General features: G+C 42.0%; 1 protein-coding gene across 1 annotated transcript; it reads left to right on the top strand.

Moving 5' to 3' along the window:
* Nucleotides 1–242: 242 nt before the first annotated feature.
* On the top strand, nucleotides 243–17,735 carry HSDL2 (hydroxysteroid dehydrogenase like 2). Its single transcript, XM_086770064.1, has 11 exons — nucleotides 243–406; nucleotides 4,981–5,144; nucleotides 5,584–5,682; nucleotides 5,806–5,920; nucleotides 8,345–8,448; nucleotides 9,406–9,504; nucleotides 14,046–14,240; nucleotides 14,744–14,815; nucleotides 16,131–16,328; nucleotides 16,850–16,978; nucleotides 17,428–17,735. The coding sequence occupies exons 1-11, from the start codon at nucleotides 390–392 to the stop codon at nucleotides 17,538–17,540; spliced, it is 1,305 nt and encodes a 434-aa protein (XP_086626190.1). The 5' UTR covers nucleotides 243–389; the 3' UTR covers nucleotides 17,541–17,735.
* The last annotated feature ends 9,181 nt before the right edge of the window (nucleotides 17,736–26,916 follow it).

Genomic DNA, 26,916 nt, shown 5'->3' on the forward strand with positions numbered 1-26,916 from the left:
CAATGCGAAATTTCGGACATCCAGCAGAGAACGAAAGGATGTTGTAAACCACCCGACTCCACTCTTTTCACTCCGTGTAGGCCCCCATCCAACCTCAGGCTGCCCCATGTCCCCCGGCCCGGCCACCCCCAGCCCGGGGGCCGCCTCCCGGCCCGCCCACTGCCCCTGGGCCCGCGGCTCAGCCCTGGGCTCGCCGGCAGCCGCGCCCCGGTCCCCGCCTCGCTCCTCACAGGTGGAGGGCCGGGAAGCGCGGCACGGCCCGCTCCTGCTCTTCACCTCCCCCCGACCGCTCCGCCCCTGGCCGCCGCGGCGGCTGCGCGAAGTGAGGCGGCAGCCGCAGCCGTGCCGGGCCTGGTCCCCGCCCCGGCGGAGCCTGTACCCGCGCCGCCATGCTGCCCAACACGGGGTAAGCCGCCCCAGCCCTCCCCTCTCCCTCCGCGCCCCCTCCCCTCGCCCCAGGCCACCGCTTGTCCCCTCCCAGGCAGCGGCGGCGGGCGGGGGCCCGGCTGAGGTAAAAGCCGTGGCTTTTCGGCCACCCAAGGCCTGTCGGGCGGTGGGCGAGGTGGGCGACGGGCCGGGGGCTGTCGCCGTGCCGGGGCGGTTTGCTGGGCGCTGACCCCGGCGCTGGTTTGCTTTCCCCTCCAAAGGGGTGAGGCAGCAGCGCTTGTGAGCACCTGAAAGTGAATTACTGTGCTGGGGGAGACCGTCGCTCCTGTCATGGTGGGCGCTTCCCGTGGGGGGCAGCGGTGCCCGGCCCCGCGGGGTGCAGCCCGCTCCTCCCCGGCCGCTTCGTGAGGGGGGCTTTGCTCGCCCCCTCCCCACCGGCCGCGGGGTGGGCTGCCTGTGGTAACGTCGGGGGCCGGGGCCGGGTCATTTCGCCGTGGCAGGGAGGCTGGAAGCAAGGCCAGGAGATGAGGGGGCAGGTGGGGCCTGGCAGAGGCCCTGGAGAGCTTCGTGAGGGTCTTTCGGCAGTGTCCCGGAGCCTTTTGTGGTGGAAACAGTGACTGGAGGGCTTTTGCTTAAATTGGGTAGTGTGACTGTAATTTCATATACATATCAGACTGTTTTTCTCTCTCTCATTCTAAGCCAGTACCTTCTTACCTGGTGATCAAACTTTCTTCCAGTATAGGATCTCAGTTTAGATTCATTTTCTGCCTTTCTTCAGAGCCATCACTGCTAACAGCTAGGAAGATAAGTTGGTATAATTTGTTCCTGTATGTTATAAACAGGATCATTCATTAAATTCCTAACGTATGTGTAAGCAAGCTGTAAAAAGTGTCCCTGATGGGGCCTGCATGTTTCTGTATTAGCAGTCATGCCTGGTGAGAAAGGGAGCTGCCTTCACTTTTTTCAAGATCCCCAAGACTGCAGGCCACAGAGGCGAATTTGACATTTGCTATCTTATTACCAGAATTCAACTGTGATAGAAGCAGTAAAGACGCAATCTTCATAATATAGGTCATAAGCCATTTTAGACAAGCACGTGTTTTTAAAACTTGTAAACTATTGGACTGCTAAGTGAATTAAGAAATAAATTTTAAGTCTTGCAAGCTTCTCAGCTTGCTTAGCAGAGTTGAATGATCTCAATTCTGGGCAGTTCTTTTGGGGACACTGAAGAAACATTTTAAGAGGTTGGTCCATCTGGCTTTGTGGACGCTGTCACACCAGCTTGCAGAGGATAAATTAAATTTATTGAGTGAGACATGATTAGAAGTAAAATTAAGGAAGAAGCAAGAATGGTTTAAAAAATTAAAGACGTGTGAGAGATTGTATTAAGTCAGCTCAATATTTCAGAGGGGAAGAAGTGAAAATGGATTTTTTCCTGTCAGGAGGGCTTTGCTTATTTTCATGAAAGCTGTTTCTGTGGGATGTAGGGACAGAATTGGAGGTGGTGGAGCTAAAATTGAAGGAAGGGAGTTCCACAGAGTGAGTGTAGTCAGTGGTGATTGTAAGCCTAGGGAGAAAAAGGAAGTTTATGTAGCCTGGAGATGCGGTTGTGCTGCAAAAAAAAAAAAAAAACAGACTTGAGGGCGATGGCCGATGTAGGAAAGGTTGGAGGGGAAAACTAGAGAGAGTGTAACTGGAATTAACAGAATATGTTCCCTGACACTTTGAATAGAATAATAATTTGGGGAAAGGAATTGAATCTGATCCAGAGTGGATCATTGGGTAGTTCAGGTTGGAAAGGATCTTGAGAGGTCTCCAGTCCAGCTTCCTGCTGCAAGCCAGGTCAGCTGGGAGATCAGACAGGGTTGCTCAGGGCTTTGTCCATTTGGGTCTTGAAAACCTCCAAGGCTGGAAACAGCTCAGTCCCCTGCTTTGTTGCCTGACTGTCATCACTGGGGAGAACAGTCTGAACCTCTGCAGTTCAAACCTTTCTTCTTTCAGTTTGAAAGTGCCTGTTGTCTCTCATCCTCCTGAGCTGCACCACAGCATGTGTGCTCGGCTCCATCTCATCAGTCACTGGATAGGTACTGGTGCTGCTGGTAGATTCCCCCAAAGCTGTTCTCCAGGCTGAACTGGCCCTCTCACACAAGTCCTGAGCCTTCAACCATTTCTGTCTCCCTTCATGTAACTTACCATTTTTCAACACATACCTTGTACTGAAGGACCCAAAACTCATCACAGGATGCAAGCATGGTCTTATGCACGCCAAATACAGGGGCATCATCCCTTCCCTCAGTTTTCCGGTTATATTGTTCTTGTAGCCCAGGATGCTGCTGGCCTCTGTGGCCAGGCACACTGCTGTCTCATGCTCAGCTTGCACTCTACCAAGCTCCCCAGGCCTTTTCAGGAGAGCACTCCCTGCCCTTTCAGCCACCAGCCTGTGTCATTGCAGGGGCTCTTCCCGGCTGCAGGACTATGCATTTGTCCTTGTTGAATTTCACGAGGCTCCTGTTCATCTAGCCTGTTGGGGACCCTCTGGATAGCAGCCCTGCCCTCAAGCTTGTGAACCGGTTGTCGTCCACCTCAGTGCATTTTGTCATCTCCTTCAGGCTGCTGATAAAAATGTTAACAGGACTGGTCCAGGAGTAGAGGTGGTACCCCACTTGCTACTGGTCTCTGGGCGGAGTATGATATTAACCACCACCCTCTGAGCTCGACCAACCAACTTTTTTACCCATCCACACCATAATGTCTTAAATTGGATGGAAAAACATTGTGAGAGATGGGATTGAAAACCTTGCTTTCATCCACTCTGTTGAGCAAAGGGCCTGTTTTTACTACCAGCTAGCAGCAGGAGCCCCTGTGCCCTTGATGTCCTTTGCCAGCCTCAGCTGCAGGTGAACTTTGGTTTTCCTGATACCACCCTGATATGCCTGGCTGATGCTTCTAATTCCGCCTTTATGCCCTGTCCTTGCTCCCTGTGTGACACCTCTGTACATGGGAGCTGAGTCATGGGTTCCCTGCGGAGCCCCGCTGGTCTCCTGGTACATCTAATTGTCTTCCTGAATGGACTACTCTTGCCCCCGGAGGGGCTTAAAGCTCAACCAGCTTTCCTTGGCTTCCTTCTCCTTCAGTGCTCCCTCTTGCTGGACCCCATTTACCTCTTCCCTGACTAACGTGGAGTCTGCTGACCTCATATTGGTTGGCTGAAGGTAGAAGCCAGATTCTGGCCTTATTTGACTGAGTTTTGCAGTCTGGCTATGTGTTGCAGAGATGAACTTTCCTCACTGTGCATGCGACTTGACTCTCTGCAGCAGTTTTTTGTGTTTCGCTGTGGTGAGATTTTTCTTTCTGTGCCCCTCTAGGACCCAATTTTGCGCAGGAAAGCTGTTTGAATTGGCACCTCCAGGGCTTCAGTGACTTCCTGGGACCCTGCAGATGCCTGACTGTGCCACTGCAGGGGAAGATCCCTCCCCCTCCCTGCCTCATCCCAGTTTTCTGCCTTCTGCAGCCAAACACTTACCCTCCTAGAGAGTATTTTAGAGAGGGATGCTCTTGGATTGGAGGGGGGAAAAAAACAGACCTGGAGAAACAGTAGTAAGTCAAGTCCAGCCCAGACTGAAAGGAAAACTATTGCAAGCTTGGAGGCTGGTGTGTAACATTTGTGATGTGAGTGAAAAGTGAAGTTGCTGTAGCACATAGTTTATGTGCATTCTCTAACCAGGGTTGAAAATTTGGACCTTTTGTTTTTTTCCACTTAGTTACAGAAAGCAACACAAGCTTTACGCAACACTGAAATGCACATTCCTTCATATGGAAAACCTGTGGTCTAAGAGGCTTTGTTGTCGAATATGCTTTAAGCTGTAGTTGATCTTTTTACTTTTCAAAAATTCAGCGACATTGTTTCTGTAAGCCAGATGTCTTTCTGACACTCTAAAACTTGTTAGTTTTTCCAGAGGTTTTGACAGGACCCGGATTTGGCGGGACCCGTTGGATTGAACATAGTTGCTGGGAAACTGTTGAGTTTAGTGTAAAACCTTTAAAAGAAATGATTGCCATTCCTGAAAATCAAGGGTTTTTTTGGCACTTGAGTGTGGCACCCTGTGTTGACATTGTGGTTCTGGACTTGAACTTTATACCATGTTGGGACAGCAGTTGCTTGTGTTTAGAGGGCTGTGACTAGTAAATTACAGAGAGCTGTGTAGGTGTGCTGTCTCATTAGAAAGTGGGATTTCATTTTTACGACTTACTCCTTTTCCATTGCTGGAGAATGTAGCAGCTCTATTGTAAACAGGGTGTTGGATCATTTTACAAAAAGGGAGAAATGTAATTGGATGACCAGTGTAACCTTCTTGCTTTATAGTGTTTGCAAATTTGGAGTGGTCTTACCTTCAGTGGTACTGTACTTTGCAGTAGCTGTAGCCGTTTCTTTTGTATTTAGGGGCTGCTTTCTTAGTAAAATGATAAAGGCATTTGTCTGATTGGAAGACAATGCTGTAGTTACTTTTGTTCTTAAAGAGTGCCAAAAGTCAGTAATTGACAGGTTTTGCTTTGTTCTTCTTCTTTACCCTCCACTTCTCCCTTCACCTTTAGGAAACTAGCAGGATGCACTCTATTTATCACGGGCGCAAGCCGGGGCATTGGCAAAGCCATTGCTTTGAAAGCTGCCAAGGATGGTGCAAACATTGTCATAGCTGCCAAGACAGCTGAGCCCCATCCTACTCTTCCAGGGACTATCTACACTGCTGCAGCAGAGAGTAAGTTGTAATATATGAGGGTGGGCTTCAGGTGTTGGGCTGGGTGTATGGCCTAGCTTAATTGTCATACCTGAGTGGAAAACTGCATAGACTCTCTTAGCTCCAATTCACCTTTAATAAAATGAGCTTAGTGCTTCTCTTGCCTCCCAGGAGTGCTGAGAGGTGTCAAAATATTACTGTAATGAATGTGTGTGTGTGTGTGTATAGATGTGAAAATGCTATGTTAATTGAGATGTATGTCTGTACCATACACATTCTCAGTGTTAAAGTGTAGTTTTGGCTTCCCTGTTCTTCACACATGTAAAAAGGTCACAACTTGAGAGTGCAATTTTCAATACCTTCTTGAAGTGCGTCATTGAATGAGAGATTCTCAGTAGGTTCATGCTGTTTGCTCCATCCGAGAGCAAAGTTTTAAATGTTTAATTCTTAAATTGTGCAGTTGAAGCGGCTGGAGGAAAGGCTCTGCCATGCGTCGTCAATGTGAGAGAAGAACAGCAAATTATTAATGCTGTGGAGAATGCTGTGAAGACTTTTGGAGGTATGCTGCGGTGTGGGGGAGACGTTAATAGGCAGATTGCTCAAACAAAAAGCTAAAAGAACACACTGCCTTATTTGTGGGGTTTTTTTGTCTTTAAATGCTAATGGCTTATTTTAAAACCAGGAATTGATATTTTGGTGAACAATGCAAGCGCTATCTCTTTGACTGGCACTTTGGAAACAGAAACGAAGAAGGTCAATCTTATGATGGATGTTAATGTACGAGGAACCTACCTTACGTAAGTGCTGGGAGAGGGAAGCAAAGTGATTGTAACAAGATGTATGATGTTATTTGAGTTTTTCTGAGAAATTGTGTAACTGTCTTGCTACTCTAGACTTGGAGTGCAAGTGTTCTACATGTGTTCACAGGAAATTGCTTGGTTATTGGACAACTGATTTGAAATTAATATTTGCAAGAATTAATTGCAAGTTGGAGTCAATAGAAACCTTATTACTGTAGTCATGAAGTGTTCCCAAACCCCTCCATGCAGGTACGAAGCAGAAAGTAGTTTATTTCAAACAGAGCTCCAGCTTGGCTTTGCTAAATGCTGTCTAGCTACCCTTTCTTTTTAAGCAAAATGACTAACTCTTTGTATACATCAAGGGCAACATCTTGTTTATAAGCTTCCTTCTCATCTTAAGAGACATTAGATAACTTACCATAGTTAAAAGAGAAATGATAAAGATGTAACTTAACAATCTAAAGCATTCTCCACCTCTATGCAGCTTATTGGTTCTATCATTTATTTAAATTATCATAGCAAGATTTGATTTCACAATTTCCGTAGTCCTAATTTTGCTCATTTTTTTTGGAAATGGATTCAGTAGGTGGGATCATGTTTAGATTTACATGATATCATTTGAAGTTGATCTGTTTTAAAATTAAAACTTTCATTTTGATGGGGTTGTGTTTAAAAACAAAAAGCTTTTAGGATGATGCAGATACTTTAAATTCAGTTGTTGCTTGATGTGAGGAGCTTTTGTATCAAAGCTTAATATAGAATAGTGTCTGTCATTCTGCTTTGTGCAGATGAATCTGGTTGTCAGATACTATGATTCTATTCCTTAATGTTGTTTTCTAGGAATCAGTGAAGGGATTTGCAATTAGAATAGTGTAAAAACACACACAAATAGCAGCTTTCTGAATTAGAGACACGTGCATAGCGTGGAGAGAGAGGGAGGGTGGAAGAAAGAAAGACTCTGCTTGCAGAGTAGGATTTCTGTGCTTTCAAGCCTGTGATGTCTACTTTTGAAAGGCTGTAAGTGTAAGTGGTTCTGCACTGAGAAAGGAAAATTGGTTTTGGATCTTGGCATTCCAGTAAATGTGGATATCTTTTGCTAAATATCTGAATGGGTTCCACTGTGTTGCCAGTGGCAAGCCCCGTTTCCCCCTCATCGCCCAATGGTGACACTTTCTTGATGGTACATCTAGCTATTCCAAATTAATGGAGAATTCTTAAAGTCATCTTTCCTTTGGGTGCTACTCTGCCTTAAAAAGATTAAATAGCAGGTTCTATGTTGCTGCAAATGGAAGAGCATATGAAAGATTAATGCCTTTCAGGGGAAGTTTTTCTGAGAATCTTTGTCATTGCGAAGACCTAGTCAAGCATTTCAGCCTTTTCTTCCCTTTGCTTTGTCTGTTTCTTCTGTTCGTAATTTCTAGAGATCTGTTTTCAAATTAATGTTGAGAAAGTTATAATAGCTAAAAAAAAAAAAGTGTGGATTTTTCATCTGTGTGGAGGAGGAAGGGAAGATGTCCCATCTTATAGAGTATACCTGTTGACATATTCTTGGTTCCTGTGCATTAAGAAATTGAGACATCTGGTAGTGAACCTTGCACACTGCCATTGAAAAGACTTGAAACTCCAGGACACTTAAGCAGATGGTAAATGATTTCCTTTATTGCTTTAATGATTTTGCAGTTGAAGGTGTCCCTTCTGTGACTGACAGCATGCGTGGGTTCTGTTGAAACATGTGAATGGTAGGTCGCTAGTGTAGTCCACTGCAGTGCTGTTCTCCCTATGAAGCTTGATAAAAGGTTCTCCAGCAGAGATCAAATGCAAACATGTACTCACGTGTAGAAGTGAAGTCAAACGACAGTTTCTATAAAGGAAAAGTTATGACTTACAGCCATGTGTAAATTCTAAGTTGAATGAAATAGTGACTCCGTCAGCAGACAATAAGTTTTTGGTTTTGCTTGGAATGTTTGTAATAGCCTGTCACTATACATACAGAAAAAAAGTATTATTTCTTTAATGTGGTTTTAAAGAAGAAATAGGTATGTGATCAGTAGAGAATGTATTTATGACTAAATGATGCTCTGCACTCAGTGTTTTGTTGTCCCTACCAGAACTATTACAAGGAGATTATGGCTTCTGAGCATCTGGAATGTCAGCTTTAGTAGATGCTGCTGCAGTATTTGGAAAATGTGGTCCAGGTAGCAGGAGTTAATACTAGGCCTGAGATAAGTGAGCTAGGAAAGATTTTTTTTGTTGTTGTTGTTCTTTGTATCAGTTAAATAATTGATACAAGGGCAGGGTCTCAGCTCAGTATTGGACTTATATGAAAATGAAAATACTGATCTGTTAGTATGTTTTTTTCCTGTAGTTGTAGGTGTTCCATAAAATAAGTGGTGATTGATGTGTCTGAATCTTATCGTTCAGGTCTAAAACATGCCTTCCCCACTTGAGGAAGAGTAGGAACCCTCATATCCTGAACCTTAGCCCACCTATGAATCTGAATCCCATGTGGTTCAAAAATCATTGTGGTGAGTAGCATTCAGTGCCTTTGTTGTATTTTTTTGAGAACCACGTAAATACCTGACGAAACATGCCGGAGAGCCAGCCCAGAATGCTAGATCTTGTATCTTTAGCACTGTGTACAGACTGGTACTAACAGTTCCCCACAGTGTTTCATACCTAAGCTAATTTTTTTTTTTTGTGAGAAAACATAGTTTTCGTGGCTTAATATGTCCTGTATGCTTTCAAGAATGTTTTCGAGGAAAGAGTCTGTGCTTTTTCATGGAAATTCTCAAGACTACAAAATATTTTCTGTTCCAAAAAGAGATTGAAACCCAAAATCTACTTTCTTGCCAATTCAGCTTCACATTTTGATTTAATAGAGAGAAAGCTCAATGTTGTCTTTTAAAATAGAAATTAATTTTGAGGTGGGAAAGGGACCCCACTTTGTCTTGAGATTAACTTTGCTTACTTTAAAACTGTACAAAAACCTTTCCATTTTGGACACTTGTCATGTTAAATTCCTCCCAGTTCTTTCTCCCCAAAAGTTTTCCTTCTCAAATAATGATGAGGATTTAGAATTTCTCCTCATTCCTTACCAGCCCCCTTCCTGTCCTTTTTGTTTTCAGTAGGATGTTGTTTGGTCATTAGCAGCTAGTATGCCTTACTATGCTCTTGAAAAAACTGAGCACTCTTGCAAGTATGCTGTGTATAAAAGCACAACAAAACCAGCATACAGCGACTTCAGTCTTTTTTTTTTATTTTGTCAAAACATACATAGCTCATTTTATATGTAGTGAAAAGATGGCAGACTACTGCTGGGGGTGGTAGGGATAAGGAAGAGACTTTGACTCTAGGAAGATACTGTTTTGTCCCACAAAACTTAATTTTACTTATGAACAAATCATTTGGTTTTTCTTTGCTTCATAATTAAAATTCTGTTGATAGAGTATGAATTTTTATCTTTTTTATACTTCTTGTTTTAGCTTATACCATTTCTAAATATGGGATGTCCATGTGTGTCTTGGGAATGGCAGAAGAATTTAGAGGAGAAGTTGCTGTCAATGCTTTATGGCCTAAAACAGGTGATTTTTATTTTTTTTAATGTTACTAAAATAATGACTTTCTGCTTTCTTAGATATGAAACATCTGTGTATTGTTTAGAATTCCTTGCTAGTTAAATTACCAGAACTGACAAGATATATACCTCTGTAAATGCAAAATAATTAAAAACCCTGTTCCTAGAGGTTTTGGCACAGTGGCCCGGCAAGTCGTTGTTCACAGAACCATCTGCTTGCAAGTCACAGGAAATTAAAGAGCTCTATGGAAGAAAAACAACTCATTGCTCCCACATTGTGTTAACTTCAGTTTGTTGTCTATGGGTCAGTGAGGAGCAGGGCTGTTGTTCAAGATTTAGTCAGCTGTTTGCTGAAGAGGCCAGTCTCTTCACCCCAAATACATCTATGTGCAGAAATTATACTGATGTTAAAATTGGTAAAGACAGAGGGTAATCCATCCCTTTGATGATATAAGCCCATTATCATTGTGTTATGAAACATTACAACAGCAGAGTTTACTCCCTTAACTAGTGGAGGGAGGGAAGAAGGAAGAGGAAATAAAAATATGAACCAAAATCCTCTTCTGGGGCTAGTGCTGCAGTGTAAGAAGTGTTTGTACCCAGACATTTTTCAACGTTTTCCTGTTAGGATTTGCAGGGGCCTTTTAACGTCTAGCATGGAAGCTCTCTGATTTGCTTCCTCCAAGCGAGGAATATGAGCAAAACTTAATTATTTCAGAAAAAATCGGCAGAGTTTCTTTGCTTAAATACTCCAGCTGATACTCAGTTGAACACTTGGGTTAGTATACCTGACAGACCTAGTCCTGTTTGATTGGTCTAGATGCTTACATCCTAAATTCTCCCTGTCAATGAATGCCTTGTAGTTCTACTCAGACTATGAGTTTTACTCATAGAAATATTTTGGTAAGGGATTGACTTTTGGAATTATAATTATATCATTCATGATAATTACATCATCACAAAACCTGTACTGTCTATTTTGAAGAGCTCTTAATCTTTGATGTACTGGAGGCAACTGCATGTATAACTTCAGGGTCTGGCTTGCCTTCTTAGCAGTGGTGTGAAAGCTCCCCTTTCAGGTTTTGGGTCTCTTGTATTTTTCTTATTTCTGAAGGAGTTAGAAAGGTGCACTTGTTTCCACAGACTTGCTTCTTGAGTGCTCCAGGGAAACCTCAGAAAAGTTTCAATGGAGATTTTCCAGGATCTATCTTTGTTATCTGGAATAGAGCCAGGAAACTTTGTTCTTAAAGCCTTTAGCTCCCTCGACCTTATGCCCATCCTGCCTAGCTTGTCCCTAAAATACCACTGCTAAATAGAAGAGGTGATCTTTTACCTACCATTTTGTGTTTTTTGGTCACTGACTGATTAAGCAATGCATATGAGAGTTAGTCTGGATTAATTCCTTCACTGTCCCTATCTCATTGAGAGAGATGTGGTATCAAGCTGCAGACAACATTATTAATTTGACTTATTTTCTTACGCAAAAGATGTTAAAAGATTACCTGTATCTTGTAAATGCACGTATTTACATGCTGTGTAGGCACCTCCACACTTTTCTGATTCTTCAAAACCTTCTCTCTATGGTTCTGGATATTCTGGAGAAAACATTCACTCCTATTGTGGAAATGAGTTGGTGGTTTTATGGGTGCAAACATACTGTTGAAAGCTAAAAGAATTCTTCCTGCAGAGACCGCATGGTTATACTAGGTCTTTATTTTGCAATGTAGGTTTTCCCCCACCCATCTAAGTAACTCGGCATCCTGTTTTTCATGACCAGGGAAAACAGAACCTGGGAGAATTTGTCCACCCACCCATCATGAGAATTTTTTCAGAGGGATGGCTGACTTTATGGCACAAGTTACATGAAGTCTTATGTTGCATTGTTGAATATGTTATTTCTTTGCAGTGTTTGCATATGCTGTGGCATTCCAGATGCCAGTAATGGTACCAGTGTCCCAGATACAGTCTAGTATTAAAGGATGTCTATGATTTTATTAATTAAAGTTCTGCAAAATCTGACATTCTTATTGGAGAATAAGAATTTCCCCTACGACAGAGGGGAAATCCAAAGCAAATAAAGTATCTTTCTCTTGTGCATTAGAGTGCCACTGTGTCCTTGGTAACATATTTATACCTGATAAAGTAAGTAAGAGGGTAACACTGCCGAAGCTGTCAGGTGGCAGTTACAGAGTGCAGCTAATACTGTTCCCCTCAGGAAACTGCAGAACGTGAGGCTTGGAAGGGCAGGAAGAATAGTATATTCTAATAAATGCTTTTTTAAAATAAAGATTTCTCTCTCTGAGATGCTGCAAAGTAATTTAAAAAGTAATTGAGCTTTCTGTAAAATCAAAGGTATGCAGACATACCTTCAGTTTGCTGAATCTATTCTTGCTCATTCAGTTTAAGACTGTTAGAAACATTAGATGAGCTCTCAAAGTTTTCATAGATCAGTGATGCCTCCATGAATACTGATGTGCCCTCAAGTATAAAAGAGGATAATAATGTGCAAATTGTCCAGTACAAAAAATGTTCTTTCAAAAGGTTTATCTTCCAAAAGTGAAAAAGTTAACTATTTTCATGTGGTCACCAGAGAGACAGAGTTACAGAATTCCATGGTATCTAAGATACAGTTACAAAGTTTTGATTTAAAAAATCCACTATAATCTCATATGAATGTGATTAGTCTCAGTGCTAGTAAGGATGCCAATGTCTGTTGATTAATCTGACTCTTTAAATGTGTGAAAGTATGCTGGTAATAAGATGCCAGGAGCTCTCCATTTATCTAAAAGTGAACGAGGAAGCCTATCAAAAGGTCAAGGGGCAATCCCATCACTAAGAGTGCATATGAATAAGAGAGAGATCCTGGGACGGAACTGGAAGACTCTTCATGTGCATCAGAGGAAAACAAACAGCACTTTATATGAAAAAGGTGGAATGATGTGCAGCCAGACTGTGAGGCAGTACCTGTTTAAAACCTTTTCGCTTCAGTCTGTGCACATATGGTTACTGTGCTTGGACAAATAATAGTTGACACTAACAGAGAAGCGGCAGAAGCATGGGCCAGGAAAGGTGAACAGATTAATGAATCCTCAGAATAGCGAAATGTATTCAGGTCAACAGAACTTGGTAAATTTAATCAAAGTATCTCACAGAAATAGTCTCTGAACTATTGGTAGTTATTTACAAAAAAAAAAATTATATCTTGCAGGGCAGATTACATTTCAGAGCACCAAGGAAAGATAAATTCATTTCCTGTCCTTAAAAATGAGAAAAAGACCTAGGAGATGTAGGTGTATGTACAGTATATCTATTTGCCACTTTTTATTTAGGTGCGTATTTATAGCAGTTCAGTTGATTTATTAAAAAAAACCAGAGGTTGGTCAAAGGCAAATGAAACCTAGGAGCTAATCCTCACGATGGAGGAGTAAAATGAGAGGGTCAACAAAGGTGTCTACCTCCTCTTGCGCTTTCTTAGAAAACACTTTGACAGGATCTCCCTGGTAAGCGTTGAAGACTGACATCCCTTTTCCCAGTTCCTATTTTGGAAGGTGAATGATCCAGCTCAGGTGGATGTATCTTTGCTTTTTAATGGATGTTGGGATAATTTCTACATCAAAGGTGCCATTACTTTGTGTGGAATGGAAATACTGAAATGAGGTCAAAAGTGATATAAAATCAGGTCTATCCTTCCACCTCCAGGATCTGACAGCCCTAGATGTAGGAGAGAATTTGCAAATTTGTCCCAAAACTTAGGGATAGAGTGTTGAATCTTAAACAGCAGATGGGAAAAAGTCATGAAGCAGAAGTGTATGAGCAGAAAACAGTAACATGGCAAATGCCAAAAGCTGCCACCAAAAAGCCTCTCTGTGGAACAGGATGAAAGAAAAATGAAATGGATACCGCAGCCTGGAAGAGCAAGGAATGTGCCACAATGTTAGGAGCTCCCTTAGGGGAGGCATAAAGAAGACAAATGGAATGGTGCAGAAGTTGGTAAAACATCCAGAGATCTGGGTTTTATTCTTGGGTCTAATGCAGCCTTGCTGTGGAATTTTGAACAAATTGAGTTTTTGCTATTTGGTTTCTCATCAAACTGAGAGAGAAACTTTGGTATCTCATGGGAGTTACCACAAGGCAAAAATTAAGCATCAGGATTTTCAGTATAAAACAGTATCACTACAGGAAACACATCAGTCATTAAGAGGTATTATACATTCACTTCGAGAAAAGTAGTTGTCCTGTTAGTTTTTCATGTCCTGAGTAACATGGAGGAAGTGTATGGCTGGAGGAGACACTGATAAAGGGACAGAGGGATGTGAATGTCATAAAAAATCCCGCCCAGTATTCCACTTTTTGGTTCCTTTAATAATTTTCTGTTTTCTACTGCTGCTTGTACAGAATTATTTGTTGGTTTGTAGTATTACATAGCTTTAACTTCCTACTGTTTCTTTTTGTGTGAAAGGAAAACAAAATTTGTGTACTTGTCAGGGAAATGGGAATTTCCTGTTGTCAGTGTTAAAGCTTTGTTTTCTTGCCCTCCAAACTTTCTAGCCATACATACAGCTGCAATGGATATGCTGGGAGGATCTGGAATAGAAAAACAGTGCAGGAAAACGGACATCCTTGCAGATGCTGCATATTGCATATTAACAAAACCAAAAAGTTTCACTGGAAACTTCATTATTGATGAAGTTCTGCTGAGAGAAGAAGGAGTTAAGGATTTTGATGTCTATGCAATTGCACCAGGTAAAACAGATGTTCCAGATGAGAAGTAAGTTCAGGAAGAAGGGAAGGTCATATGGAGAATATTAATGTAGTTTTGTTTCTAGGGGCTCTTAAATTAGTCTGTAAAATGTTGCTTTGCCGCAGCTTCCAGAAGATACCTTCCTGGAAAGCACGTTTGATTCCACTGAGATTCTAATCATCAAGTGCCTATTAAATTTAAAAGAAAAAAAAAAAATTCTTGAAAAGAAAATGTATCTGCACTGTAGATGTATATATTACTATTTACTAGCTAGTGAGATAGACCTTTTTTTTTCCTTCCTCGAGTATTTTTCATTGCAACTTTAAGAGGTTTCTATGTCAGATTTTAAGTGAACCAAGCTCTACACGTCATATAATGCTATGTCTTCCCTTCAAATTGTAGTTTATTTACATATAAACTTGACTGTAGTTTCATATTAAATGGATTCCTGTTGGTGCTGTCCAACTTTACTTGGACTTACTGTTACATTTTTCCTCCCTTTTAGGTCACCCCTTGATGCCTGACTTCTTCTTGGATGTTGAAACTGACAAGACAGCCATGAAACAAGAAAGATACGGTAGGGAAAGCGCTGTGTGTGAAAGTCGATAATTTCTGACAATAATGAATACCCTCTCTATTTCAAATTGGTTCTCTTTTTTCTTTTCTCCCAAAAGCTTGGGCTTCACTCAGCCTATGTAGCAAAACTCCTTTTCTCATTTGGAGAGTATAATTTATGGAAATGACTCAATAGTTAAAGCTAGGGAAAGTGTGTTACCTCCTGCAGGGACTTCCATGGAATAAAATCAATGCTTTATTTTGGAGAATTCTTTTTAATACTGAAGGTCACAGATAAATATTGCTGGTTAAAAAAAAAAAAGACAAACAGGACATTTTGAAGGAGTGTCACATAGTCTCTCTTGATAAATTTATACAAAAATCAGTCCCTGTTGCTTCCTAGATTAAACCTGCGTGATATACGACCTCTTAGATGAAATGAAGAGACCTTTTTTTAAGAAAAGCATTAGTTTTGCTTTTTCAAAGTTGTAGTGTGTCAAGTTGGAGGGCGAATAGGAATGCTGAACAGGTTTCCTAGGAGTGCCAAAACAGGGAAGAGAGAAGGGCAGAGGAGGCAGAGTCTGAACAGCCCCTTTCCCTTGAAAATACAATTTGAGCAGTCGCACTGGGGCTGTTCTGCCGGGGATGGACGGTGTCAGTTCCCCGGGCATCACAATGCAGTTTCTTTAGTAGGGACTCACAGAATGGTCCTAACTATTTTTTGATACTCGCAACACCTACAAGACTTCCAACAACATTTTCAGAGGCTGTTTGCCTTGATCAGCCTTGTGAACTGCAGGCGCTGGCCTTTATTGGTAAAGGTACCTGTTGACTGCAGTAGGGGAGAATGCTGATTAAAGCAGGGAATTGATTTAAGGCTTAGAAGCCTTTGCGGAAGGGTTACTGAAGATATCCATGTTCTTAGCAAGACAGAGAAGACAGGAGTATTTTGAGGTGAAAGTGGTGCTTATTAAAGGGCCTGATTTATTTTTGTGGGTGCTGTCAGGAGGCTGTGGACTGCAGTAGAAAACAATGTGCTGTGTAAGCATTTGTACTGGACCGTGAAGAGTCAGAATTAGAATTTTGCGGTGGTTTTATTTCACTTTTCTTTTTGACGTTTTAGGGAGTGAAATGTATTGCAGGATCACCTTTAGCGCTGTACGCCTGTTCAGCTTCCCAGGTGCTAAAAACATCCTAGATCAGTGTTAATACTGAAATGGGAAAATACACATTTTCCCTGCTGTGAAGCCTAAAAAGGGGCTTCTCTATGCAAGTTTCTACACGCGGGCTTTAAAGTGTTTTGCATTTGAAGGAGAAAAAGAATCTCTTTCTTGTAGGTGCTTCCAGTGCATTCAAAGAGGAGAAGAAATTAAGCGGATCCCAGCACGAGGGACCAGATGGAGGCAAGGAGAACACAGAGTCTGCTGCAGCCAAGCCTTTGAGTCCTGTTGCAGAAACATTCAGAGTTATTCAGGGAGCAATGAGCGAAGAGTATGTGAGGATGACGCAGGGTGTCTTTCAGTTTGAATTATCTGGTAAGACCATCACTCGTGAAACTTCTGCGCGCAAAAGGCACTGGGTGTTTCCAAACAGAAACACTCGGCTCTTCAAGCTGATCCCAAACCAGAGCGCCTTTTGCTCCGTTCTGCTCTTTCTCAGGACCAACTTCAGCTGGCGCAGGAAGCTGCCGCCACTCTTGGCGTACGCGGGCAGGCTGTGTCGCTGCGCTGGCCCTACTGCACGGGGCTGGCATGAAGACAGACGGGGTGCTCGCAAGATCACGTTAAAAGCTGCCGGTGTCTCTGTCAGCAAAGCGCTGCCTTTGGGCTGTTCTGCCCGTGTCCCTGATACGCGGTGCTGCAAGGAGTCTGCCAGAGGCCGGCTTTGCCTGCGCATGGGATGTGGGGCAAGTGGGAGCTTCTTGCAGAGCCCCGCCGGCATATGTAGGATCACGTAACTGCTCCAAACGGGCACAGCAGCAGCTGTCTGAAAGGGAGGACTCGGGAGGGCACAGCGCTCTTTGCTGCCTTGTCACTTCCTTTTGCTCTCTGTTCAGGTGATGGAGGTGGCACTTGGTATATTGACCTGAAAACCAAGGGTGGGAGCACTGGTTGTGGAAAGCCTCCGGTGACGGCTGATGTGGTTATGAGCATGTCGAGTGACGACTTTGTGAAAATGTTCACAGGTGAGTGACCAAGGCGTTTGCCAGGGTGCGCGCAGGTACTGCCAGAAAACCTTCTGCTGATGGGCGCATAGAGAGCCTCCTCGCTTGGCGATCCTGGGATGGAGGAGCTTTGGGCTTTTTGTGGCTCAAGTGAAAGCATAGGATAGAACTCCTTGGATTTTTCTGAACTCTTCTTTTCTGTGACCAGGAAGAGCACAAAAGCTTCTACTGCTTTTATGATCTAGGTATTGAAATTTTATCAGTGAGTGTAGCTTCAGAAAGAATCCAGTCATCTGTTGGAATATTGTTCTGTACACCTCTAATCTGTGTTTCCAAGATGTGCACTGCTCTTACAGCAGAACTTGGTAGCAATACAGCTCTAAGTGTCGCTGTAGTGGCATGACAGAGTCCTGTGCATAGGCTGTCTCCCGTTCGTTTTCAGTTTGTGATGGTTCTGTTTCTTTTTTTAGGTAAACTAAAGCCAACCATGGCCTTCATGTCTGGAAAATTAAGGATTAAAGGTAACATGGCACTAGCAATAAAGCTCGAGAAGATGCTGTCACAACTTAACTCTAAACTGTGAGGGGAAACCCTTATAAGCAGAACAGTGGCCTTTCATTTATAACTGCAATGCTTTTTAAAGAGGGTAGTCCTTGTTTTTCTCTGATGCAATATAAGTTTGGATAAAATATGAGATTTTTAGAGAAGAAATAACTCTGTCTGATTAAGACAACAAGGTGTTTGTCTGTGATTAAAGAAATTCCTTCTCAAAAATACATATTAGTTTGCAGGTGTTTTTTTTATGTCTGCTTTTCTGGATCAATGCAGGACACCTGAAGTGAGTCTTTTGCCACATAGTTGCTTGCACATGTCCCATAAAAACGTGAAGGGAGCAAGTGTCATCCTGCAGATCTGTCTCTGTGATAGAAGTGCCATGCAGAGATTCCTGAGCTGACTTAGAAGTGGAAGCAGTATGATCAGTTTAGCCAGGCCCTAATTACCCATGGTAAATTAGTATCTAATTAATTTTTTTTTTTTCTGCTTCCCTGAGTTTATCACCTACAGTAGTTCTCGTACCTCTGTATTGCACTGAGTTTAGGCTGCACAGACATACTGAATGTTACGCAAGTTTTCTTTTTCTGCAGAGGCACACAGGCACACACATGCTCACTCCCCTGCCCCGAGCTGACAAACAAGTGCTGCCTTCCACGGCACCTTCATATACCATTACAAGAATTAACTTAACACCACTGCAGCCAGCCACTTCCCCTTCCTTCCCTGTAGCTGGTAAAGATTGAAGCTCACTAGTAAAAGTACACATGCCCTCACGCTGTAAGTGGACAAATGCACACAAGGTCTGCAACTTCGCATGACAGAATCTGCAAAGCCAGATCCAGCAATCTCTTGAAATGTTTCTTCAGTGTCTCCAAAAGAACTGCCCAGAATTTAGATCATTTAACTCTGCTAAGCAAGCTGAGAATATTTATTTCTTAATTCACTTAGCAGTCCAATAGTTTACAAGTTTTTAAAGCATATGCTTCTCCAAAATTGCTTATGGCCTGCATTGTGAAGGTTGCATCTTTACTGCTTCCATTGCAGTTGAATTCTGGTAATAAGATAGCAAATGTCAAATTCGCCTCTGTGACCTGCAATCTTGGGGATCTTGAGAAAAATGAAGACAGCTCCCTTTCTCACTAGGCATGAGGGGCTGGGAGTGCCTTACCCCACGTTGGGCAGGATGGTAGCGCAGGTAAGGGCTGCCCCAGCGGGAGGGCGCAGCACTGTTCGGTTGTGTGACAGTTCCCAGCCCAGCACCTGCACTGGGTTGCTGCTAGGGAGGGAGACTGAGCCACCAGCATGGCTCTCTGCCTGGGGCTCCCTGCAATGTCCGTGTGCCTGCTGTCCAGCCCTAACTGCCTTCCCCTGTCCCTGCTGCTAGCCCCTGCTAGTCCCAGTGTCTGCTTCCCACCCCCATCTTGGTGTCTGGGCTGGTAACTGCTTTGTCCCTGACCACTGACCTGCTGACTGCAGAGCAGTGTCAGTCTGTGCAGTCTGGCTGGCTGAAGGAGAGCAGGAGCCCTGACACACACTGGGACATGGAAGAAAAGGCTATATGTGGAATAGGAGGGAAAGAAGATTCAGCACTGGAAACCAGAGTCCTCCAGAGGAGACCAAATGTCTGAACTGATGGTGCAATAATGCACACATACTACTGGCTGCTGCACTACAATAAAAAAGTGTGTATGCTTTGCGTCTCTGTGAAGCAGAAACCCCTACAGAAAAAATAAAAAAGGGAATAATGCTTCGGGACTGCTTGAGGTGTTAAATCTGGAAAAAGCAACTAGCCTGGACTGGAGTTAGACTCTACTGAAGGGAGAGTGCTGGAGACAGAACCTTTGGGAAGCTTTGCTGTCCAAACTGAAGGGAGGATGCTACCAGATCCCAGAGATAAGAACATAGGCATAGACTGATGCCTAATGCTGTTGCTCTCCCAGTGGGATGGACAGCTGACCGAGACAGCCCCATGTACAGGCACGTATGGCTTGGGATGAGGCCACCCCAGCTGTATGAACCACAGCTGTGAGCAGAGCAGGGGTGCCCGGGTCAGGGGACATAAACCAACCTGAGATTAGATAGGGGCCTACACAAAATGAAAAGAGCCTTTTGCCTATACACCATACTTCAACGTTTCCTGGAATAGGCCAGGATATTTAAATATCCTTGACTGATCTGAGTCAGTCTTTCAGAATAGAGGAGGAAGGAAAAATGTCCGCTTAAGTATGTTTTATGCTTCCTTATATGAGGAGCCTCATTTACACTTACTGATCAGATTTAAGCCAATGTATATTAATATCAGCTCTCCTCTTGTAGTTAGCTGCTTGTTTGGAAACATTAATTGGGAGTATTGTGTTACGAATACTTCATGCAATTAGATTTGCTGGAAAATGTAATGACTGTCAGCTTCTTTGGAGCAGAGGGAAAAGTGCTGTATTGTGTATTTTTATAATTTCTAATAGAGCAGAACACTCTTACAATGCAGATAATAAATAATATAGACCAGTTTTATGGGAAGACAGCTGCAATATATATTTCCATGAATGCTTCAGGTTGAACTGGCTTACTGAAGTTGAATTTTATCAAGTGTCTCAAATAAGATCACCCACTCTTCCTCAATGAAAAATCTAGATTAGTTCTTTCTTCATTTAATGTAGCTTAGTTTTGGATTGTCAAAATAAATGTTTGTGTGTGGAACGAAACTTGTGAATATTTTGCATAGAGCTACAATGTCTCTCCAGCTCCTAGATTGATTTAGGGCTGGTTAAGCATGTCATAGCAGAGCCAAATTAGTAGCAGTTGATGTCATTATCAGCTGCTCCTCACTATCTGTGACCACCATTGTTCTGTGTACACATCCACAACGCAACAGTTTAATGTTCTCACGAACAGGAGTAACCTACTTTACACACAGGCAAACACAGCCTTTGACAGCCCTTACTGCTGCATCATGTTGGGTAGAGGTGAAAATATGAAGAGGCTTAGAGATGAAGGCACAAAGTACCACTGTCAGGTGCTCTTGTGGTGTTACTCAGGGCATTATGAGGCCCTTTTAATCATGGAAAGCGTATTTATGGGCTCAGAGAGACCCATTGAGTTCTGAAGATCCTCCAGGAGAACATGATCTGGGATGCTCAGATCTACATGGAACAAATGAAACAACAGATTGGGGCACTTAGAGATGGGTTGATGTTCTCATGTGGCAGGGCTGCGCTCCGGAATTTCATTAGCTAAGCTCCCAACTCCTCTGTTTAAGGTGAACAGGCAAATTACAAACAGAAAAAAACCCATTGCCAGCTGAAGCATTTCCAGACCCCTCCCACATTTTCTTCTCTGTCCTGCAGTGTGCCTGTGGCTCAACTGTGCTAGTGTAAAACTGTGTATGATTCTGCTGTGAACCAGAATGGGAAATCCAGCTAATGAAATTATCTCATTTTTCTTCAAAGTCAAGCCATATAAATTCTGCACCTTTGTTTACTGTTAAAAAAAACCACACACACACAAAACCCCTAAACAAATAAAACCAAAACAGTAGCAAAACAAGTTAAATTTTGTTGCATAACAGCCAGAAATGAGCAGTGGAAGACTGGTGGTTTAGGCCAAGTTGCCACACAGTTTCTTGCTTACCCTCCCCTGTCCCCAATGGGATAGGGGAGAGAAATTGGGAAGGAAGGAAAACTCATGGGCTGAGATGAAGACGGTTTACTAAAATAGTAAAGAAAAGCTACAATAATAACAAAATATAAGGATATTAAAATATAGAAAATGAACAATACTCAGTTTCTCACCACCTGATGTCCCAATGACCGAAATAGCCTATCCCAAGTAGTGATCATGGAAACGAAGAGGGAGCAGCAAGAAAAGGGGCGGGAGGGAGCCAGCAAGGTAGAGGGAATGATGCCAGCAAGCAAGCAAAAGAGATGAGATGGAAAAATGGATGCCCCTACAAGGGCAACCCCCACTTATGTACTAAGCATGACATTTATGGCATGGAATACTCTTTGGCCAGTTTGGGTCAGTTATTCTGTCTTTCTCTGAGCTTCCTGCACCTGGACAATAGTGAGACCTGGAAAGCCAGACAGTGTCCTCGGTCTCATTAGCAACAACTCCTGTCACTACTGTGTTTATCAACATTCTTCATATCCAAAATCCAAAACACACCAGCTACTGAGAGGAAAATTAACTCCATTCCTGCCGAAACCAGGACAAAGACGGATAGGTAAAGCTGATCTTAAATGGATGCTTGTGCAGAACAGAGCGTACTGTGAATTCATACTCCTTTAATGCTAACAATGACATTTTAAGTTATTCCTTCAAATTGTTATTCTGATTTATCTGAAGTCAGCAAAGAAGTCCTTGCTTTTTCCTAGTCCTCTAACATCTGCCTCCAATGGAGAAATGAAACTATTTGGCTAAAACGTTTCACTCTGTAGGATCTGTCCTTCTGGAAGAACATTCTTCCCACCTACTCCCCTTGAGTGTCTCCCTCTGTCATGGTTCAGCAGGGTATGTTTGTCCTGAGGATCCCTAACCTACAGCACTGCCCATGACGCCTCACTTAACTATGCAGCTGACTGATACTGTGTTACACCGGGATGATGAGTACCAAGGTCAGTTATTTTTTCCTCAGAAGCAGTTGCCTTAATTGCAGGTGTCCTCTGACTATTATTGTGCAAACAAGAATGTGGACTAGCAAATATCCTGAGTTAGGATAAGCACAGCTGAAATTCAGAACTCTGTTAGAATTCATTATCTAGTTAGGGACCACATTTTTCACTGCAAGATACTGCACTCCCAATTGTACACAATTTTTAAATCATTAAAAAAAGACTGCTGTAATTTTGTTGAAATGGAAACATCTTTCTACACATCCATACTCTAAAGTCTGATGATAGAAATTAAGTGATGTATGAAAGCTTCAGAAACTGATAGAAGACTGAAGAGCTGTGAAACGGGAACTGCAGGAATCCTCATGTCAGCTTTCGCTATCATTCCAGCAGTTTTCCCCTTAACGGCATGAAAAAGCGTATATGATGTGGTGTGATGTGGTACAGTACAGTATGGTGTGTAAAGACCATTGTGCTCACAAGTAAAATGCACAAGCCTGACCTGAGTTGAAATAGTTTCCCTCACCAGATGAGGCTGTGTGCTGGTAATACACCTTTGCAAAGAATTTTCCCTCTTCTCCAGGGAATTTTGAAACCAGTGTCTCTTTAAGGCCTACTGCTCGACTTTCCTGTTTAAAGCATGACTGCAGTGTTTAAAGGCAAGACCCTTTTCTCTCTTATTCCTGTATCCAATTCGGTCACGCTGTGCAAGTCAAGATAGTTACACGGATTTACAAAACTTTTGACTCTCAGCATCAGCCTGGAGAAGTGAAGCACATGTACTGAGATAGTCACACTGTTCAAATACTTTTTTTTTTCTTTGTCAAAGATCCTCTCCATGTTTTAGAGGATGCCACGATAGGACAGCAAGTCGCTTCTATTCTCGGTAATTTACTCTAGAAAACCAGAAAGAGGAGGGAACGATACAGAATTTGCCCACGCGGGGGTGCTTGTCAGTAGTAAGGATGAGGCGGTCGCCGAAGTATTTCGGAGAGCAACACACTCGCAGATAAATCCCACTGTAATTCGCGCAGATTTTTCCACTGACTTCACCTAGCATTTGGTGGGAATAAACACCATATTGCATTTCTCTCTATACAGCACGGACATAACTTCATGCTCAAAAAGCAGTCACTTAAAGCACTATCAGACCAAAATGATTTTTACTTAGGAAGATGAAGGATCACCTGTACAAAGTTAATAAAAATAAATTTTAAAAATAGAGGACAGTGCAAAAGGAACAGAGTGCACAGCCTGATTTCATCAGGAGCTAGCTTAGGGATGCCCATCCATGATACGCAGAAAGATACCCCAAAGACCTTACTTTCAAATGTGTACGGCTGCAAAAAGGAAACGTTCCCTTAACAGCTAGTATAATGAGAAAAAGGAACTGGCAGAGAATTAATCTGCATCTGATAACCTCCTCAATTTCTTAAGGAAAACAGAAAGTGGACCTTGCAAATAGCTCCCTGGACATGAAAATCTAAAATCTCTATAGCAGGCAGAGAAAGCCACTCTGCAGCAATAGCATCCTGCAAAAATATTGATAAAACTCATCAAAGAAATGAAAGATGTTTGAAACAGCTTGAAAATTACATAAGGTCTATCAGTTTTAAAGCTGCAGGAGGCTGTTTGTGCTGTTTTCTTCTCAGTATGAGCACATTGCTTAAAATAAGGGGAAAAAAAGAGAACTTTTTAACGTGGGAGAATGCTACAAGGTCAGCTTGAGCTATCTCACAGACAGAGCATATTTCTCATCCCTTGATGTTTTTACCTGACCTTGGAGATAAGAGAAGAATCTCAAAAGGAGCTAGCTGTAGAGAATTGTTTTTCAATTATCAGAAAATTTTAATCCTTCTTGACTTGAACCCTTACATATCAGGTCAGGAGGCTTAAGCTAAAATATTACAACAATTCCAAGGGGAGGACATCAAAGTCTCTTCCTTTCTTCTTACTAATCAGTAGATTATTCCATTATTTCAAAATTAGTGGGAGAGTTTATTATTATTAACTTGAAGACAGAAGATGAGTACTACATTCAAGAGCTACAGGGTATGACTTTGATACTGAAGCAGTGGTGATTATGTAAGATGTACATTATTTTTGGTTACATCTTGTTATATTCATTCAGCATGTATTAGAGATTGGCTTGAAGCCAAGAGAAAGCCTTAAGCGAGATATACTGATAAGTGTTTTGGTTTTGCCTCTTGTTTTAGTAGACTAAAACCATGAAACCTATAGGGAAAGACTATTTCAGATTAAAATATTTAAATAAGTATTTTCTATTTTGACAGAGTAAATAAGGAAAGTCCAAGTTGTGTACAAATTTCTGAGGGTTACATCCATAGTGTCTAATCCTGCAAGCACTTAAGTACCTCTTTGCTTCCAATGTTTTCAAACATCTCGGAGACACTGGAAGGATTCATAAAGTTAAGCATTTAGCTTTTAAATAAGGTAAGTAAAGAAACACTTTGCAAATATGACAAAACTGTTTGGTTCTTAGGAATTGTACTGGGCTAAACTGCCATCAGACTTAAAACTTATAAACTTGGCAACTATATCTCCTACAGGTTTAAGAATTCATATGTATGATATTCTTTGGTTACATTTAAAAAAAAAGCATTAACAGTTGTCATTTCCTATGCAACTCCATCAGGCTATTTCATAACAGTATTGCAGTTTGATCAGGCAAATGGATTGTAAAAATGTTCTGCATAGAAGAATGGTTTTGCTTTACGTGTATAGCAAGAAATCTCTGTGAAATAACAACTGCATTAACAAAGCTGGCACTTGGCCACAACTGACTTTGTTCTGGTTGCTGCAACCTGTTTCACCTGCAAGGCCATGTACACATGAAAACAGGTGGAGCGCAACTTGTCTCACTGCTGTCCTCAGGAGCCTCTAGTACAGGTACAGAATACACAGCCCAATCTCAGGTTCATTCTGCAGATCTTTCTGTCATTCATACTTGTTATAAAAAGGTGAATCTTACAAGTGTGGTGCTGCAGCAAATTGCTCTGATACTCGGACACAGAGTTTCAGTTTCCTCCTTTACCTCGTCTATTCCTTGGCTTTCATATAAAAGCATAGCTGTCAGCTAAGTCAGAGAGAAAATCCAGTAACATTTTAAAATTAGAGTCTATTTAAAAAAAAAAACAACCCAACTCCTTTGTTGACATCTTTGAATGAACTGTCGGTGTAATGCTATCAAGGTTGCTGCGTCCTTGGCCTTCAGGCAGGTATGCAGGGAGGAGGGTACAATGCTTTCCTCCCTCATTCCTTGGCAAAAAAGATTAAGACTATTTGACCTCTGTGTGAAAATGTAGAGAGGCAAGAAATAATGGACTCTGACTATGCATCCTAATCACAGGCAGCAAATAAGTATTTGATTCTTTAAAGGTTCTCTGCATGGTTTTCTCTTTGATAACTCCAAAGCTTCTCATTTCTTAGGAACTGACAACAACAAAAATTCAACAGTGTACTTTTCACAGCAGTAGGGAAGACAGGTATCAGAGTACAGAATTAATTAGCCATTATATGGGGCTAATATAGCCAAGGTATGCGTAAGAACCGCAATTAGAACATGAAGCCCAAAGGTTTCCAAAAGAATATATTATGATTCATTTACTTAAGACAAAGTCAAGTTAAAAGTTAGAACCAAAGAGAAACTTTATATATGACCCACTGTTTCTTTAGCTAGCAGGTGGTTTATTTCTGCAATGATGCTGTGGCAAGTTACACACTATTAAGCAGGGATACTGAAAGTAAAATCCTGTCTGTGCAGGATTTCCAGCATCAAAACCAGAGATAGCTACCTAATTGCTGCCTTAAAGCTTTTTTAGCTCATCTCCTTAAGAAAACTAATTCAGATTTTACAGTTAGCAGATAGTTTTATTCATGGGCTAGAAAAGAAGGAGCAATGCAAATAATCCATAAAATGTCATGTTCAGGAAATATTGCTGGATTTACCAATTTGTTTTAAAACTATTTAACTTTCAATAATACTACAATTTATGTCATTTTCTGACTGCATTCAATATTTGTGTCACTAATATTGTATGTTACACTGTCTTTGAAAGTTGACTGAGAATTACATTCTGGTTTCACTCACTATAGCCCTGAACTGAAACTGTAGGTAGCATTATATGAACAGTCAGAAATTAAGCTAATGCTTCAGCTAAGAGCTGAGGTATGGCACAGAAACTCGTAGCTCTGCCCCAGCTAGTCCTTCTGTCAGCAGACATCTTTGGACCCTATGGAGAAGATGAAAATGTATCTTTGCCATCCACAATAGATTGCACCATTTCTTCTTAATTTTGGACTTCTATAGGGTTTATTCAACCTTGATCAGCATGGTAATATAAATTCGCGTGGATGAATTAGTCTATTTGCACTTGGCTAAAGGGTGAGCATGAGAAACGGTCACTCAGAGGTTAATGGGTTTTCAATGCAGGAAAGGGTTAATAAATGCTGAGTGGTTTGCAGTGAGGAAGGGACTCCGAAAGAGTGGGGCAAAGATACTTTGCAGGTTGCTGCTCTTTTAGCACTTACTACCATGAAATATGTTCCTAAAAGCCAAGGGAAAGATTTTTTTTAAAAGAGGCAACTAGCAAACAGGAAAATGTGCCATGCTGTTGTCTGCCAGGAGACTGCCCTTCCAGGGAAAGAATATTGATGGTCTAGGAGAGATTTATTGCTACACAGACCATGCATTGAATCAAAGCATTACTCTTGTCACACTTTAAAAAAAAACCCACCGGTAATCTCATTACTATGTTTCAGAAAAGGAGGGAGCCC

The sequence above is a fragment of the Chlamydotis macqueenii genome, chromosome Z (genome assembly GCF_036417535.1).
Source record: "Chlamydotis macqueenii isolate bChlMac1 chromosome Z, bChlMac1.mat, whole genome shotgun sequence".
Classification (NCBI taxonomy): domain Eukaryota; kingdom Metazoa; phylum Chordata; class Aves; order Otidiformes; family Otididae; genus Chlamydotis; species Chlamydotis macqueenii.

What these genes read in the sequence shown, in the direction of transcription:
- HSDL2 (XM_086770064.1), top strand. An exon ending in GTGGTTCAAAAATCATTGTG is followed by an intron (nt 8,449 to 9,405) that starts GTGAGTAGCATT and finishes TTCTTGTTTTAG; the next exon opens with CTTATACCATTTCTAAATAT. An exon ending in CTTTGTGAAAATGTTCACAG is followed by an intron (nt 16,979 to 17,427) that starts GTGAGTGACCAA and finishes TTCTTTTTTTAG; the next exon opens with GTAAACTAAAGCCAACCATG.